The sequence below is a fragment of the Vidua macroura genome, chromosome 11, assembly GCF_024509145.1.
Source record: "Vidua macroura isolate BioBank_ID:100142 chromosome 11, ASM2450914v1, whole genome shotgun sequence".
Taxonomy (NCBI): domain Eukaryota; kingdom Metazoa; phylum Chordata; class Aves; order Passeriformes; family Viduidae; genus Vidua; species Vidua macroura.
Window position 1 is genome coordinate 13,637,579 of NC_071581.1, and position 19,432 is coordinate 13,657,010.

At 39.3% G+C, this 19,432-nt stretch overlaps 1 protein-coding gene across 3 annotated transcripts in view; it reads right to left on the bottom strand.

Moving 5' to 3' along the window:
* SLC12A4 (solute carrier family 12 member 4) overlaps positions 1-19,432 on the bottom strand; it is a 46,316-nt gene that overhangs the window by 6,061 nt on the left and 20,823 nt on the right. For all 3 annotated transcript variants that reach the window (XR_008438771.1, XM_053987012.1, XM_053987013.1), the window contains 16 exons: positions 18,604-18,735; positions 12,596-12,742; positions 11,958-12,012; positions 11,492-11,622; positions 10,814-11,055; positions 8,764-8,978; positions 7,646-7,810; positions 7,468-7,566; positions 5,809-5,866; positions 5,019-5,193; positions 4,522-4,640; positions 3,948-4,046; positions 3,511-3,630; positions 2,662-2,766; positions 1,546-1,714; positions 417-612 (listed from right to left, as the gene is read on the bottom strand). Coding sequence is in view for 2 of the 3 variants with exons in the window: in XM_053987012.1 (XP_053842987.1) it covers positions 417-612; positions 1,546-1,714; positions 2,662-2,766; positions 3,511-3,630; positions 3,948-4,046; positions 4,522-4,640; positions 5,019-5,193; positions 5,809-5,866; positions 7,468-7,566; positions 7,646-7,810; positions 8,764-8,978; positions 10,814-11,055; positions 11,492-11,622; positions 11,958-12,012; positions 12,596-12,742; positions 18,604-18,735 (2,227 nt within the window). In the remaining variant the exon portion in view is untranslated. The remainder of the gene's footprint in view (positions 1-416; positions 613-1,545; positions 1,715-2,661; positions 2,767-3,510; positions 3,631-3,947; positions 4,047-4,521; positions 4,641-5,018; positions 5,194-5,808; positions 5,867-7,467; positions 7,567-7,645; positions 7,811-8,763; positions 8,979-10,813; positions 11,056-11,491; positions 11,623-11,957; positions 12,013-12,595; positions 12,743-18,603; positions 18,736-19,432) is intronic.

Consider the following 19,432-nt stretch of genomic DNA (forward strand, 5'->3'; position numbering starts at 1 on the left):
GTGCTCTGGTCTAATTTGATTAAGTAACTAGACCACAGTAGAAGAAGAGAGATAGAGGCAAGAAGAGTGTTATCCATAAGAGAAGGATAGGTTAGAACCACTGACAAAACAGAGATTAGCTAGGAAACTAATTATAGTTTGCCACAAAACCAGCATGTCTCCAGCACATCATTTTTTAACCAGACACATGAGTTTTGGCTGCTAGATTAATCTTTGAAGATCTTTCTTAGGTCTTTTACCTAAAGGAACTGGTATTTCAAACAGAGCAGTTTTGTGAGAAAATACTGGCTTCTCCATCAATACTAGATAAAAAGACAAACTCAAAACCAATCTCACAAGGGTTCTATTAAAATCGCATGGGTGTAATAAACACCTCTGTTCACAATGTCTGATCACACCAAACCTTTAAAGCTCACCTATAAATGTCTTCCAAGACCTTGGATCTTCACTCTGTCTCCAGCCATAGGGCCACCCCAAAACCACAGTGTTGTGCTTCATGCCACCAAGTCCACAGGACTGGATCAAGTGAGCAATTCCTTCTCGAACTTTATTGGCTACAACTACTTGACAAAATCCTTTAACCTTCTCAATTTCCATCATATTCTTAATAGTCTGAAAGACAGACAAGGGAAAATCTCAGTTTTCCTTTCCAAAAGGAACTCCTTTATAGACAGAATATTTCTCAGCCATGAGATTACAATGTAAATTCCTGGTTCACATGTCCATAGGTAAAGCATATTACAATACAAAGTTCTGCTCATTGGATTTCCTTTATAAAACAAAAGAGAAAAAGAGAAAACACCCACTTGTTTAAAACACTGTTTCTTTCCAAACATCAGCGTTTCTAACAGATTAAAGTAAGGATTTTTTGTTTGTGGTATCATCTCTTATTCATAGTAGTAGATAGTGATATCTGTGTTACTATTTTACTTCCCATTTTCTAATTCTGTAACGCTCACCTTTTTAAACCGAAGGCCAATTGATTTCATTTGGATTTCCAGTTTCAGATTCCCATGTAACATGCTGTGCGATACTAAATTTACAAATACAAACACCAAATCCCACACACCAGCATGTATACCTTTTATCTGTTTAGTAATTAGTTTTCATTTTGTAACAATTTTCCTACAGAAAAAGCCTCTGGGGAAGAAGCAAATACACTGAAGCTATACAGATGTAAACAGGGCTATGATGTCATGTTTACGCAATGAGGAAGATTAAGTAATTTATTAAAAAATTTTCAGGACCATCCTTCAATGCTTTTTGTAATAGATTTATCAACACACTGAAAAAGAACACATTTGCTAAGTTTAACAGTTACTGAAATCACAGAATCACTATTTTGGAAGAGACTTTTAAGATCATCGAGTCCAACCCATGTTCTAACACCACCTCAAGTAAACCATGGCACTGAGTGCTACATCCAATCTTTTCTTACACACATCCAGGGATGGTGACTCCACCACCTCCCTGGGCAGATGATTCCAGTACTTTTGCATTACCTGCCCACTCACCCCTTTCTACTTCAGGATTTAGGACACTGACCTGCTCAGCAGCCTGGGCTTCTCCATAAGTTTCTAAGAAATTCCCTTGGATGACTGATCCTATGATAGTCAAACCTTTACCAGCTTTCAGCTGGGATGCAAATGTTAACAGTCTAGGGTATTTTACATGCAAATCTTCATCAAGTTTCAGAAGTACCAGCAACTGAGGCCTGGAGAAAATAAAAAAGACAATGTATTTTTTAACTAAAGTTTTAACAATAAACCATGCAAAAAACTGCCTCTCATCACTTATATTGTACTTAAATATTAACTCTGAAACATTCTTTCTGTCTCTCACACATTCAAGGGATTTTACTTAATATTTTGTTTCTCTTGGTTAAAAGTAGATGTGAAACTGTGGGAATTCTGCTGCTGCATTGTGCTGACAGTAATAAAACCTGCTAATATACTCAGCTTGAGAGGTTTGCAGTAGTGTTTTATTTACAGGCATGATTTTCAAGGCTCTTTTAAGTACTGTTGGAGCACACATAGTGCTCGTTCTACAAGGCTGCTCTCCCAGATCTATCTGAATACTTGCGCCAAGAAAATACCTGTTTTCTTTCTCCAGAAACCTGGCACATGGAAAACACAAACATTTTCATCTAAACACAGATCCCACCAGCCTGCTGTTCCTTAAGGTATCACTACACAATCAACTTGCTGTCTGTCTGGCTGAGCAAGTATGAAAATATTTATAAAACTCTGATAGATTCCTATTGCTCTTGTTCAGAGCCCAAGGGTTGTGCAATGCCCAACCAAAAAGAGGGTTCTTGCCCACTCTACGTTCAACACCAAAAAGGGATGACATCAGAAGGAATAATGTTGGCCACTGCTCATTTCCTGGCCTCTACACCTCTGTACTCACAGACCTCGTTTCCCCAGGTTCCACTTCTGAATTCACCAATTTGGAGTCCAGCTAAAGATCCAAAGGGCACTAAAGGTCTGCCCATACAGGGTCCACACAGTGACAGCTTGGCAGCGACAGGACAGCTTACTGCAAACTCAACACTTTTTTTGGCATTTAAATTCATTCACACATCTTGTTTAGAGTCCAGTTTAATTCCCTTAGTGTAAGCAGAGAGCCATGACAGCCATTTCATTAGTCCAGGGTGAGTACCTCCAGTTCTTGGTGTGTGGAGGGCCCTCCTCCAGTCTGAGCAAGGCGTATCTGGCTGCGCTGAGCGAAAGGCCCCGGATGCCATCACCCCACTCCTTCTCTGCACTGTGAAGAACAAACACTTCAGCCAACACATGGCTCCACAAGCACTCACCTGTACACTTACATCAGGCTATAGAGATCTGAGCACCTTACAGTGAGTTTAATAACATGACATGTATGGCATCTACATTCATCATTTGTGCATGAATGTCTGTGATATCACATAAGAAAAGTGAAAATGTTTCAGTAAAATAAATATGATGATTCTGGGCTTCATTTGTAATCAACACTACAGAGAACACTTCCCAAGCATATACAAACATCTGGAATTTCAACACCCAATTTAGTTAATAGGTCAAATTAAGTTATAAAGCCACACTATAGCCTGACTCCATACAATGCTGATCTCCAGCAACCCAAGCAGCCAATTCAACTTTTCAAGGACTGTTCTAGACAGACCTTTGCACCAGATAAATTGGAATATAATGGTTGGCATCAGCTATTCTGGGCCTGAAGTAATCATGTGCAGTACATAGTTGATAGATTCCAACCAGCTTTCTGCTTCTTGTGATTCATGTTTCACCTAACACCTTTAGAGGTGTTAACAACAAAATACTTAACAAAATGCTTTGGGCGCTTTTGCATAGCAGTGACACAGTAAAATAGTGAAAACAAAAATTAACTAATAAGAAAAGCCCTCCAAGTTATCTCCTGGACAGTTCCTTTTCCAAATGTGAAGACTCTAGAGATAATTCATTAAAGAGATCTAGCCTCCTTCTTACCCTTTCTTATCCAGTTAATACTTACCCTTGGTATTCAATGTACTTGTAAATCATGCCTGCAATAAGCATAGCTACCAAAGCATAGTACCAAGATGAAATGAACATCAGTGCCAGGCAAATACTCATGCCTAAAAATGAGAGGGCCCTAAAACAAAAAGCAAAGGTATTAATAAGTAGTGGGGCAGAAAAGCTTAAAAAACAAGCAAATTACATTCTTGCTCTTTTTTCTTTAAACTGTCTGCTGAACTAGCAGTGCAAGTAAAGCCTCCAATGGATCTCCCCAGTCCCACCAATTTTAGTGTCCTCTTGTTAAAATGAAACTCTTGTGCCATGACATATCTGAGTCTGGCTCTGTGTATCAGTCAACTGATACACAGAGAAATAAAAGATGCCCCCTGCCCTGCTGGAGAAGGTTCTCAGGTGCAGATTTCAGGCTCAGTGAGGTGCCAGCCCTTCACTCACCAGTGGTAGTATTTAAAGCGGGGCCGCCAGTTTGGGGTTCGCAGAAGTGTCTGGACTGCACAAGCAAGATTAACAAAGAGGTAACACATCAAGAAAAACCTGCAAAACAGAAGTGCAAAACCTTTTACCATGCACATTTATAGATCCTGGCATATATTATGGTTACATGATTGATTTCAAGTCAAAACCCCACTGCCCTGTCACATGCCCTATTCCCCATCCCCTCTGATTTTTATTAACCTGAACTATCAGCATAAAGTAGCCAGAACAATTTTTTAATTGAATCAAGTTAGATCTGTTCACAACATAATGCTGTCTTTGTTCTGTGATTAAAATGTTTTTCCAAACCAAATAAAAATGTAATAAAAACTTGCTTATTCACAAAATACTCCAGAGAAGAAACCAATAGATTTATATGTAGAGTCACAGGATTCATAAAGATCACAGAAGTGGAACTCAGGCTCTGAGAATTTGCTTTACTGGTTTAAGATATAGTTCTGAAAGACAATCAAACTAGCAAAACTCAAGAGTATTTCTATCCCTGCCCCAAGATAGCAACCAGGCTCTTTCTTACATTGAGAGAATTGGAGCCACCATGTCAAGTGAAGCAATAAGGATTCCCAGCTCAGCAATTAATGCTGTTAACAGAAGAGCCCACGTTGGTTCACCATTCGCTTTTCCATGACCAAAGATCTGAAGAAACAGAACCATTAAGCATATCTTCCAAGTATTTCATAAGGTTGTAATGGGAAAAAAGAAAACTATATTTTTTAAAATCAACAGTAAGTCTCCTACATACTTCTTCCTCTAGAGCAAGGAGTCAAATTATTATAATGGCTTGCCATGCTTCACAGAATCAGATGTTTGACTTCTTGATAAAATTACCCCATAAGTCTAGTTAAAAATCCTTAAAAGTATTCTTTATTTTCAACAAAAGAAAAAAACCATTAAAAAAAATACTGCCCCTCACTTCAGCGCTGGGCAAACTGGGGAGCATAAATCTGATTTTAAGAGCATGAAGTCCGACAGCTGTGAGGCAGCAGGAGCAGAAAGGCTTTCCAAGGTACGAACCCAGAGGAAAGGGATGATGTTGTCCTTGGCGATGGCCTGCAGCAGCCGGGGGGCCCCGGTGAGGCTCTGCAGACCTGCCCCACAGGTGGAGAAGAAGGAGCCTATGACGATGACCCAGGGCGAGGGCCACGACAGGGTGCCCACCACCAAGTTCTTGTTCACCGCGTCGCCGAACCTGCAGGCACGAACATACTCAGGCATTCGTACCCTAAGGACTATTTTCAGACTCATGCTTGGGGTTTTCAGCTCACTTTTGACATGTCATTTAAATACTATTATTAACAATAACATATTTTTAATATGCTATACTGTATTATTAGTAATACTATATTATTCTCTTAACTAGAAAACACAGAAAGTAGCAAATAATCCGAGTTATTTCTGATATACAGATTGGAAGTGTCTGCAGCTTGATTTCAACATTTCTTTTCATTATACATATTTTTAAATTCTTGTATTATCATCACAACATTACTTTTTACAATTACAAAAAAAAAAAAAAAAAAAAAAAAAAAAAAAAAAAAAAAAAAGCAAGAACTAAGACACAGGAATCTGAGGGCCAAAAAATACCAAATGGAATACAAGAATATTCCAAAACTGTGCTTATGATTTACATACAAATGTGGTTTAAAAGGCACCCAGAAGTAAAAATTTAAAAAAAAAATTAAAAAATGAAAAAGAAAAAAACAACAAGGAGAGGAGTGGGGCATGCAAAGAAAATAGGCAAGAACATACCTACACTACAAAAAAAAAGTAAAACAAAGGAGAGCATTAAAGCAGTAACACTTACTTATCTCTCAGGACAACACCTTCTATGCAGGCTCCAAATAATAACACACAACTGAAGTCTGGAGGACAGAGTGTGCTAAGGAAGCAGAATTTATTTAGACAAGGCAGATGAAAGTATTGTGGAAAGGACAGTATGTGCCTCCATCCCGTGGCACTTGCACTCCAGCTTCTCCACAAGTACATGGTAAAGCTGGCAAGCACATGAATGTCTCACTGCTCACATACACCTCCTAATATTACAGAGAAAGCTTCTTCTAAGTTTCAGTTTTTAAAAAGAACAGGTCCAAATGTTATAATAAAGGAGAAAAATCAAATGAAGCATTTTTATACTAAAATATCAATTTAATCTTCTGCTAATAGAAAAGCTGATATTAAAATCTTTCTTTTCTCTCTCCTTTTCCTGTGTCTGATATTTTGAACATACAGCAAACCATTACCTTGCACATTCTTTTTTTGTATCTCTGCTGGCATTCACATCACCAATAAGTCTTTGGCTATCAGGTTTGTTATTAACTGTACTGCTTCTGCATTGGGGAGTACAAAACACCTCAGGCTTTCTGGATCTGGCATTCCAGGAAAGTTTTTGACCTTGTGAATTAAGTTCACACAAATGGTTAAATCTTGAATTCTACCCCAAAATGCAACTGTAAGTTACAAACTGCAATCAAAGGCAAAACATTGCTCCTGAAAGTGACAGTGTGAGCCTCCCCCAGGTGTGGCATGAACACATCCAGTCACCCACTGGGTGAGGCCAGAGCTGCCAGCAGAGCTGGGGGTTAAGGCTGGGACCTCTTTTAATATTCATTATGTCCACTGGAAATGTTGACTTCTTGGTACAGGGTCAGTTCTCAAAGTGACAGCAGGGAAAGGCTGCACTCCCTAAAGAGCTGGGATAAGCAAGCTGCATCCTTATTTACAGCTTAGCAAGTTTTGGCAAAAAAACAGGAATGAAACAGCAGAATTTCCAGGAGAGTCACCATCTCAGCCAGCTGCCCTTTGGTGAAACTGACTCAGAAAGCTCTTTTAACTTATTTTTCTTAGTTTTCTATGTTGATAAATTGTCCTTTAGGACACAAAGAGTTAGATAAAGTTGAAAGACCTTGGCTCATCTCTTCTTGAGTAGGAGAACAGAGATGAAGGCAAATCTTTCCTAAGCAAAGCTCTTGTTGTCCTAAGCCCTGAAGAGCTGAAAAAACACTTGGGAACATTATCAAATTTCTGAATCCAGTTAATCTTGTTCTAAAATGTTCAAGAAAACCTATACATCTTAAAGTCACTCCAAAGAAAAGGCTTTTTTTTTTAGAAAAGAGAACTGAAATTTATGAACTCTCCCATTAAAGCCTCCCCTCATCTTAATGTTTCATTGCAACCTAAAAAAAAAATAAAATCTCCAAGTACACCACCAGCATGAAAAGCTAGAGATCACTGTGTAGCAAAGAACAGCAACAGGAATGCAAAAGAAAAGAACCCACCACAAAAAAGGGGATGGAAAGTAATGGGATAATAATTACAATTCTTTCAGCTCAAGGATTAATGTTCTGTTGTTTTGGGGTTTTTCCCCCACTGGCCAATCATACTTGCACTGACAATTTGGTGAGCTGAAAGCAGTTCCAGAAATCAGATAGAATGTACCAGCACTCCAGTAATTTGAAAAGGATACAGACTAGTGATGTGGTGACAATGGCAAGAATTGTTCCAACAGGGATGGATTTCTGTGCATCTTTGAGGTCCCCCGACCTGTTTGAACCAGCCATGATACCTGAAAGTACATTTTGGTAAGATCACAGGGCAGGAGGAAGCTCAGAGCCCCAGAAGGCCCCTCATGCCAGCATTCTCACCAGTCACTGAAGGGAAGAAGATGCCAACCAGCACCATGAAGGACGTGGTGATATCTGAGAGCACGTACAGGTGCAGGTTGTTCTTCTGGCCTGCTACATCCACAGAGGGCTGATGTGCTCTCTCCAGTATCTCTCCTTTCTCCAAATAATTGCTCCATAAGTTGTCTTCAAGGTTATTATCAGACCACAGAAAAGAAAAGCATGTTTCAGTTCAAACCTGTTCTCATTATAATGGGTTTACAACTGAGGATTACAAATGCAATTCAGTAATCAACAAAGGAAAACCACAAACACGTATCAATAGACTACAGAAGTCTAAGCAACTTAAACTTTATTATTACTAAATGTAACATTCTCTTAACCTCATACCTACTTCAACCAAAGGAAATACACTGAATATTTTTATGAGCCACCACACAACACAGTAGCTCAGAGAATGCAAAGCAATATGAATCAGTTTTCTAGACAGAAATGGGTTTGTTCTTCAGTCAGTGGAAGGATTACAGAATTATATGTTTGGCATTTGAAATTTCACTAACAAATCCTGAGTCTTCTTGTAATCTTAGAAATTAGACTGCTGGTTCCTGTGAAAATGGGAACCTTTGGCACTCAGCACCTGCACTCAGCACCTGCTCTCTGGTGTTCATTTCAATAATGAACACTGTTCAATTATACTTTATTCAGGAGTGGGCAAAGAAGGAGACACACTTTTTCTATACAAGTACTCTTATCTTTCAGGGCATAATCTTAACCTGACTAAAGAAGAGAGCTGTTACTATAGAGTTCTATATAAATTTTAATAACTTATTCATGTTAGTATAACTTTAAATTACAGCTGACTTCATGCTGAAATTATGAGATGAACAAAGGAAATTTAATCAATTTTACATTTTTGTAAACTTGTACAAAAATGTACAATTTTTGTACATTGTAGTACAAAAAGAGACAAGTACTGTATCAGGACAAAGGTTATAAGACTTTCTTTATTGAAGATCATTTTCTTCACTGTAATTACATTTTTTCATTCCTTTTTTCTTAACCCGCAGGGAAGAGTTTGACCCATTTCAGCTGCTCAGCATGCCTCCTCTTTAAGGGAAAAAAAAAATGTTCTACCATACCTATTAAAATGCCACTAGCAGCTCCTGGAATTCCTGCTATCTCCGAGACATTGTTCATTAGGAAATACTCATCACAGTGTTCGGTGGTTAAGTTTGAGCTGTGGCAGAAGAGTTCCCAAAGCTTAGAGGCCACAGTCATGTTATCCTTAACTACTGTTTTGGCACAAACATCAAATTGATCTCTTGACAGAGTCCTGTTGCCCAACATGCAAATCCTGGAAGGGAAACATGAACACCAGAGTTATTGGATGTTAAAGGGAAAATGAAATCCACGCTTACCCATACTTATTCTTTTATATCATGTGAAACTTCAAGTGGCTCTACTGTGCTACATCATTTCTCGCCTTCAAAAGGATGGCTGTAGCATGACAAAGATTGTATCTGTTCCCTTTAAGGGCCAGAAATATAAAGCTACTTTTTTGATTTATGGAATTTGATTGATTTATCTTAAACAATAAAAGGGAACAATTAGGACAATTTTGGGGTTTTTTGCTGTTTGGGATTGCTGGGGTTTTTTTTAATTAAACAGAACTACTGGAGTGGAATATAATGTGAAAAGTACTAGAATTCAAATTACTAGACATTTAGAATATCTAAAGATATTTGGAATCTCATTAGCCCAGTTTCTACACTGCAGCACTTCAATTGCAATATAGACATTTTAGATTCAGAATTAGGAATATATATTAAAATCACAATAAGCAAAGTTTCTTCTTGTCAGCAGATACTGTAATTAATTGCTAAAATCCTCCACTGCCTGTTGAGTTTTATCTAACCACAAACATAATTTATTTCAGCACTGAAAAAATTTTAATCCATGTGCCTATAGACAATTCCACAAAAACAAGACAGGGATATAATGTAACAGCTTCCTGCTTCTAAAAGCTCATTCAGCTTTTCTTCCCACCATCAGAAAACACCCACGGGAAAATAAAGCTTCTTCCATTTTAATTTTAATTAATTTTAATTCCATTTTAATTATTTCAAGGTCCTATTGATCACTGAAGACAGGAAAATGGGAAAACACAGGGCTGCTCTTGCATGGTTTGCAAGCCTGTGAACTGTAACTTCCAAGAAACTTTCCCCTTCAAAATTAAAAATACACTATCTTGTTACTTTGGGGAAAAAAAAAAAAAAAAAGGAATACACTCCAAGAAGAAAGATAGGGAAAACATTCAAGAACAATCTAACAGATAATGAGGGGGATATAGAGACATTGTTTTACTTTTACTGCTGTAAACCTTCACTGTTGTAAAACACTATAATCATTGGGCCTTAAATATCCAAAGGGAACACTTGAGGGCTGCAAGTACTTAGTTATGGTCAAAGCATTTCAAAATGTGAATAATTACACAGATCCAACTCCTCTATTTCCATTCCATTCTTCTCTTGTCAGCAGTATCAGAAAACATTGTTTGCATTCCTGGTAAAACACACACATCCACATTATTGCTGCTCCAGCTCCGAGCTGAAGCTGATTCCATGTTTGGCTGCCAGCATCCCAAGCAGCTCCTGCTGGGTGCAGGGCAGGCTCCTCAGAGCAGGGAAAGCTTCTGTAGAGCCTCACACAGCCCCACATCACCCTCCCAAGAGGTGCCCAGTTTCTCAGCAAGGAGGTGACCACACCACAAATTTCCAACCACAAGGGCAGCGTGTGGTGTCTGACTGGCCTGGGCAAAAGGGACCTGCCCAACTGCTCCCTAAGAACTCCCAAATAACCCAGCACTCAAATCCCAACAGCTGCAGGCCAAGAGACTGGATTGGCTTTGCAGGAAGCAGAGCAGTGTCAGCCTCCATCAGCCTCACCACGAGACTTCTTTCTACCAAAGCAGTTTAAAAAGTGTAATAAGATGTTCATTTTAGCCTAAGAAACTTCAGTTCCATGAGCTCTGCACACTGTTATTATACACAGCTAAAAACATTGGAAGTAATTCACAAAAAAAGATAGCTTCAACAATGTATCGGGCACAAGTTTGAAGAAACCTACATTAAAGCCCAATTTCCAGACCCACAAGCAAAGCTACAACCCCCATCCAGGAAAGTTACTCACGGAAATTCAGGTGGATCAAAGATGGACTTGATAGCTCCAGCATAAATGGACAGGATGGATATTACTACACAGGCCAAGAAGAGAGAAGCAAATTTGTTCACATACTTCACACCTACAAACACCACCACTGCCATCAGGATGAGGAACACCGTGCCATAGACCCTCATGTTGTTCAGCATGGCACTGGATGCATCGTGGGCACCAGAGGGATGAAAAATTGCTGCTTGTGGCACAATATATGTCTGAAACAAGAGAAAGCAAAAGTGAGCTGGAGGAACACCAGCACAGAACTCTGTCTGGGATCGTGTACCTGTACTAGAAATGCAAATCACTTAGCATTCTGCAGCATGCTCTTCACTGGGAATCTTTTACAGGAAAAGTCAAGAGGTAACAGCCCTTTCTATGTCAGCAGTACAACTGAGCCACCTTTATCAAAAATGAGCCTGAGTCTTGGGTTAAGTCACACTTTCATCTGTCTTGTCAGAAGAGCTCCCAGTATGCACACTCAAAGACTGCAGCTTCCAAAGGGAAGCACTAGAGGTAAAGAACTGGACACCAAGGAACTGGAGACCTTCCAGTCTCTTCCTGCAAATGTATATGCAAATATGGGACAAGAGTACTGGGGCACTTTCTATATGTTATTTGTCTTTAAAGCAGGATTACTCTGGTACTACTCACCAATAAAATCTCAATGGCACCAAGGATATACATGGCTCCTGCAAATGTTGTTCCCAAATAAAAACACAGCCCTACAGCTCCACCAAACTCTGGGCCCAATGACCTAGATATCATGAAATAGGAGCCACCAGCTGTGAAACAAGAAAAGTGAGAGCAAAATTATAATTTATTGCTATAAATGTTTAAATATTTCACAAAAAGAATACAACAGACATATACAGTGTATCTGCTATTTTGAGGTTCAACTGAAGTATCTTTTTTGCTAGCACATGGGTAAAAAACAAATAAATTGATGTTTAGCTTGATTGATAACAAAAAGAAATACTAGATATTAATTCAGGCTTTGTATTCTGGATGAAGTAAATTTCTCCAGAATAAAACCATGTTCACAGCTTACAGCAATTTAGGTTTTGGGGCTTTTTTTTACCTTTTTAACACATCTGAGATACTTGCTAACTACACTTACCTGGAACAACACCGTTTGTGGCAATTGCACTCATTGATATGGTTGTCAACATAGTCTGGGGAAAACAGGGAAAAGGAAGCAATTGAGTCAACAACATTTTTTTTTAAAACATAACTTTATTTCTTGATAAAATAAAGCTGCCACTGCATATACGATACAGCATTTCTATTTATTCTGCCTCTCATTATCTAAAAGAAAACAAGGGCAGCAGGAATTTAATCACTGAGCTGTTGAGACTTCTGTTTGAGAGATGGCCCCTGCTGTATCAGGTCAAACAGTGGGTGTCTGCAGACAAAGCAAGATAAGGGAATGCAGGTGTTCCTCCATCTGCAGAGATGTGATTCCAACCAAGGCTGGTCCAGCAAAGCAGGCAGCCCTCACCTGGGGCAGGCATGGAAAACAGGTATTTGCTGAACAAACACTGTCTATAAGACTGTATTTACACTACAGTTAGCCAGTTTAGAAGTAACAGTTAAAAAAAAAAAAAAAATTAAAAATCCTGCAGCTACGAACGTGGCAAAGGTGCCTGGCTTAAATCTGACTTTTCTTTACACAAGCACCTACAATGCTGCCTCCCCAAGTTTCCCAGTAGTTTCACAGAGGTTTTGTCACACGCATTATTGTACCCAAGTACTTACACAACAGCAGCAAAGCAATACAATCAGGAAGGACTGAAGAACTCCAGCCATTCCCACCATCCAAGTCAGCCGAAGGAAGAGAATAACCCCGAAGATATTCTGCATGCATGGCAAATACACCCCCATCAGGGTGCCCATGCTGGGTGACTGGAAAAAAAAATAGTTGATATTTATTAACTGAAATTATTCAAAGCAGAGGTAACCAAAAAGGGCTCCAAGTTCATTTTTTTAATGGGTAGAAACCTGGGAAACCTAAGATAGAGACACTCAACTACTGTTGTGCTGGACTTCCACATAACATGACATCAACTCCAAAATCATGAATTTCTGAACAAAATGTTGACCCTGTCACATGCTGAACTAACTAACCAGTATTTAACACTGACTAGTAATAACAGGAGATATTTGGTTTTTTGGTTTTTTGTAGACCCATAGAATTTTTAGTATGAAACATGTCAAGTGCTGCAGATCCCAAGACAGATCCCTGCCCTACTGCCCAGAGTTCACAAATTAGTTTCAAGGAAAACATACTTTTGTCATGTTACAACTAGAAAAGATTTGGAAGCAATCTGGACACATGAATAATGTATTTTCTTCCATTTTATATATTTCATATAAAACTAATGGTTATACCAGTCCTTAAGTTCAATTTCAGCATCAGACTCTGAATTACTTTTGTCAGTGACTGAGAAAACACAAGTTACATGACTTCACAGGAACTGCACATGACTGGCCTTCAACATAGCATCCTGCAGAATAATCATCCAAAATAATGGCAACAAAATGCCACTGGCAAGGGCTTTATTCCAAGGAATATAAAAATGTTTGTTGCATTGGTACACCTGGCACCAGCAGCATTTCAGAGTCCCAAATCTCTGTGGTTTCCTGCCAAGGCATTTCATTGCTTCTGCTTTTTACAGTTTCCTTTTGCACTTAAAATTATACTGAATTCTAAAACACAGGGGGGATAGAGAGTCACTTCTGAAAGGCTCATCCCTTTTCATACTCCCTTCTATAAATAAATATGAATTCCAAAACACATTAGATAGACAGCATTTAAAGACGCCCTTGAACAATCATTCAAATGAGAAGGATATTAAAGGGAGTTGACAAAACTTGTTCAAATTTGACTCCACACAGCATTAACTAGATGCAAAAATAAATAGCACCTTTACAGACAAATGAAGTCATGAACCCAAAGCAACAGTATGTAAGACAAGCAATAAAATGTGTGCCAAAAACTTTACATAAGGTAATTCAAGAGTGTATTTCATTACGCAAAGCAAAACCCTTAAAGAATCACATGTTTATAAGATCACCAGGTCAAAAGCAATCAAGGAATTTAGTGCTTCAGCTTGCAATTACATGTTACAATCCAGAATTTCCTCATCTGCACTAGAAACCTGCCCTGCCAGACATGAAACAAACTGTGCCCAAGAACATGATCTGAACTGTTCTTCGTCAGAAGTGCCAGGAGCTGCTGACTGCATTTTTTGAAGTCACCTTTGAATTCCTTGACTAAAGCTGAAACAGATCAACCAGACTTTTCTCATACACACCACAGCTCAGGTGAACCTCCTGAAGTAAACTGGATGACAGAATCATGTGCTGAGGGCTTGCAGTGGAGTTACCCTAAGAGACCTGCAAGCACAGGGCCAGAGCTGTTTCTCAGCTGTTCCAGTACCACAATACCAAAAAAATTAATTCACTAAACCATCACCTACCATTTTATAAAAATTACCATCCTAAATATCTAACCTGATCAGCTTTGCCAGGACTATGTAGGAGGACAATTGAATTGTTGTCTGATAGTAACAGAAATGACACTTGTTACGTAAATGTCCTGATCAGGGCAAGGTAAGGATTTTTTCTACTGAGTTATTCCAGTGCTATAATTGAGAAGGATCTTCATGGAGTATTATTTACAGTCTACTTGTTTCCTCAAGGAAGGGAAGGTGTAGATACTTTTGATTCCAACACTTTCATCTGATGCACACTTTGTCTTTAACCCCATAAACTCAGAAAGGACTAAATAATGTTGCCAGGCACTGGGCAGATATTGCCCAGCACAGGGGCTTCCCACTGTCACATTAATGCACACTTTGCCCCTCAGGGATACATTCCACTTAATTTATCATCATCTATCTGACCATTCATCCATCAGTCCCTCCCTCACTACATCTCTGAGCCCATCAAGTGAATTTATCAGACGTGGGTATCTCAGGATAAAGGAGTTAAAGAGTCTGTCAAAATGGCATCTGGGAAAAGAAGCCCATCCTGTTGCTCCTACACAGGAGAAGTAAATGGACCATGGTTATTGTGTTTTCTACGTGACAATCCTCCACACACTATGAGAGCAGGTGAGACTTCAGCCTGCCCTTTACACACCTCCCAACATCTGCCTCCTTTGCATAAGAATCCACTTTAGCTCAGCTCTCTCCTATCTTCTGCCCTATGTGGTCCCTGCAGCTTTGCTCCACTATTCCATTATCTTCTCCCCCACCCTCCTAAATGGCCTCTTAAACCTATCAGGTTACAAGCTCACTTTCACCACAGAGGAAGAGAAATTGTGCATTAGTTGTACACTTGTGAGACCACTGCAGAGCAGAGCAGCTTAGGAAATGCCCAAGTGTCTGCCCAGTCAAGTATTACTAAGTGTATCTCAGGCATAAGAGTTAAGTCTGGATTATCTTACCCTGTGGAAAAAAAAAATTACTCATAAGAACAAAAGATTTACAAATATTACTTGAACCAGCTTGTTCACAGAAATATTTAACACCAGTAATCTGCAGTGACTTGATCCTTTTTTTCATCACTAAGTGATACTAAACCAGTGCTGAAGTTTGAACAGAACGTGACCTTAAACAAGGGTATTATTAGGTTCAGCCTCAACAGCAACCACATGAAGAAATGTAACACCCCATGCTGCATAAAGGAAATAAAAGAGACATTTTGAACACCATTTTATAACAACCAAGAAGGGACAGAAAAATCTCGAAAACAGTCTCAATTTCAGTGATGTAGATCATGTTTCTGTTCATTCTCATCAGCTGCAGACACATAATTTATGTAAATATTGATCTGAGTCTGAAGGACACTGTTTCCATTGTGCCAGTGTGATGGGTTATTAAAGCACTTGGCTGCAGGGCTGAGGGACATTGATCAGCAATGACAGCTCTCACGGTTGCTGTGCAGCATGAGGACAGACAGCAGCACAAAAATTAACTGCCTTGTTAAAGATACATGAACCAAAACTGTTTATCTAATCTTTCCATCATGAGAAGGGGATATTTCTACACCACTGTGACTGTTAAGTGCATTATGGCAAGACTGTGTTTAGAAAAGAAAAAGCAACCCAATTTCCACCTTATGACATTGGAGTTGTGTCAACTTTACCTGATGTGTACCCTAGGATGGAATGCTACTACCAACAGTATTTAGTGGGGTTGCTGAAACAAGATAATATGTTCATATCAAGATGGCTTTCACTGAAATGAAATTGATTTGAAAGGATGAGATTTGGCAGGCAGGGCTGTGCTAGGTCCCAAAAGGTCCTCCTTACCTGCTCAGAGAATTACAGTCACTTACTGAAAGGATTGCTTTCCTCAGATCATTTTTAAATATCAGATCTAGGGCCTGCTCATCTGCCTTGCTCCAGCTCTTGCCTATGAAATTCCAATTCCAGCAAGTGACAGACAGGTCACTCTTTGTCACACCAGCTGAGCACACCCAGTGCAGCACTCACCAACAGGAGGGTTAACAATGATTTATCCACTTAAAATAGACCTGCTGGTGCTGGAATGGACTGCCAGACTTCTGTTCTCATGCTCAAATGGGAAGGATAAGGTAACAGCAGCACAGTGATTTATACTTCAAAGATGACTAAAAAGAAGCATGTAGAAGAATCCTGTTTGCACTATTTCTGAATACCTTCAATCCATACCCCTGTCCAGTTACTGCTTTTAAATTTCCTGGGTTTAATGGTTATAATTATTGGCCAGGGTTTTCAGTCATCTTATATTCTGCATGATGTTTAAAATTTTATATTGCTCATGGCAAGAGAGGGAGAAGAAATTCAAGCTGCAGTTATGATATTGCAGCTGATGTAATTTATCCCAGAGACAGACATGCAGACAAAGGTTGGCCTAAGGAAACTGCAGTGTTTACACAGAAAACACTGAGATATTAATACAGCATGATACTGTCACTTTTGGAAAGGTCACCAAACCCATCCTACAAAAAACATCTGAGAAGTCTGTGAACACATTTCTGGGACATGGGAAAGCATAATTCAGGAAAACACAGTTATTAAACCTGAACTCCATTTTGCCATAGAAGCAAAGCTTTAAGAAATATAATAGTCCTTTTTAATGGCAGTAAACAGCTTGAAAATATGCAAGCATGAATCATACCTAAATGTAGAAATATTAACACCATACCATGCATGGTACTCTACCAGGGATTGAAAACAAGTTCTCAGTTTTCTAGTATTTGACCCATTTTTACCTTGTGAAGTTTTATATACATTTGCTTTAAACAACTGTATACTACGGTCCCATTGCCAAATTCTCCCAATCCTTTTTCCATCAGGGAAGCAAGGGACTAGCTTCTAGATTGCTCTGCATCTTACCCTGGTATTCTGGTCAGGTAATTAATAAGGAAATAAAGACCAAAAGTGATCAGAACTTCCTCAAAATCACAACAACTGTATCTATTGTATCCTCCACCATTCTACTTTTGTCAGGGAAATAATCAATCTGCTTCTGATAGCAAGAGGATGAAAATTATTTTAGATTATGCAATAATACCAAATCAGCAGCTGATGCATGACATTATTCCCACCAAAAGCATGCTAGAACAGAGATGCAGCTGACATTCCTTATTAGTACTGTGAAGGTAAACACTTTGGACAATACTCAGCCATTAGTACAATAGCAAGTACCAGACAAAAGAAAATCATAATTAAAATGTTTAAATTACTTTGTTAATGTCAGCTTATAGGACCAGAATGCAGCTACTTCACCCAGGTAACCTTAGCTCTGTCCTGTCATGATGTAAAATTAACCACAATACTGCAGCACTTTTAGCAGATGTGCTCTCGAATAAAATGACAAAACAATTTTGTTTTCCCCAGTGTAAAACTGCAAAGTAAGGAACTGGAGTGTGAGTAAGGGCATTCAGCACGGGGTAACATGCATGCTCCTTGAGAGCACTATTGGTTTGCAACATTATCACTGTCATCTCTTTCTGAAATGGCTCTAGCTTTGTTTTGCTAGAAAACCTGCAGAATTCAAGTGCTATCTTCGCTTTTTTGGAAACCTTTCTTTTGACAGAACTTGTAAATAAACTGACAAGCCTGCAAGCCATAAAATGCAAGCACTCCACTTGCAGGTGCAGCAGTAACCAAAGCACCTGCGGCTCTGCCAGAGGAGAGAGGAACAGTTAAACACTGCCCTCCAGATAGAAATCAACTACCAACAACCCAACCTCACCTGCTACAGTCATTCCAGGGCCAGCCCCACGGGCCAACCATCTAAATGCAGATGCTTTGGGGCAGAATTCAGTTGCCTAAGTGCCTGACACCAGAATGCCTCCTGAGCTGCCTCAGGGTGTCCAATCTGACCTCCACTCTAGATGGGTGTTGTCCCCTGCAAACCCTGTGTCATTACCTACCAGCCTTGTAGAGATGTGTCAGATACCACTGGGCAGCTAAAACAGCACTAGGAAAAAGCTGGGGGGTTGTTTAGTTTTTATTTGTAAAAAGCCTTCTTATCTAAATCCACACCAAGCATAAGGAATTCCACTGCAGTGCACAGTTTTAACCATCACATCTGCCCCAATTCTCTGGTAACAGCTGGTTCCCTACAGCTCCCCTGTCATTTCTTTGCAACATTGTCATGGCTCCTGAGAGAGGTGAACAACAAGCAGAAGGGAGGCCAGTTCCCCAAAAATCACACATGGTATCATCCCATTCGTCAGTTTTGGCCATGGAGAAAATCTTTACTTACTTTTGATACTTTCTTCTTCGATCCATCAGTATTTTCTGCTTCTTCATGCTCCTTGACACCTTGAGTAAGATTTGTGTAGTTGACCAACTTGCCAAGCAGAGATGACACTTTTGGTCGTATATCAAGCTCTTCCTGTGGAAGAAGACAAGAAGTCAACTTCTGCAGTTCACAACATTTCTGAAGAGTGGCTGGGATCACGCCTTCCTGGGCATGCCTGAGGCTACCAGGGAACACACCAGAAAAATCATCCAGGAAATGACAGAGTATTACACTGTGCCTGAACCTCTAGTGAGAGGTTTTAATTTTCTGAAAAGAGAGCAATTCTGATAGGAAAAGGCCAAGATGTCTGTACCATGTGAATCATTCTCCTTAGGTGCTGAAAAGCAATGAAGACATCTGAGAACTGTGAGAAAATGAATGTGTACCTTGCATGTATGTCTAATGTCAACTTACATCAACAGATATACTTTTTAAAAGGTTAAGCTGCCAAACAAATCAGAGATTTAGTGATTAAACTCTGCTTATTGTAGACATGTATGCACTCTGATGATTTTATTACATTTTCCAAACTATGTTATCTAATTCATGTGGATCTAGACAAAATTTCCAAAAGCCACATGTATGGAGGGCCTCCCACCTTTATACTCATCCCATCCAATTTCTGTTTCTGGTTTGGGGGCAGGAGGGGATGAAAAAAGCCCCAGAACAAAATCATTCCCTTTCCCTTTCTCTTTGAAATTAAAGTCTTACATGACAGGTAGGACAATAAGGAATTGCATGGTAAAGAGAAACAACTTTCCACACAGGAAATAAAAACCAATTGAGAAAG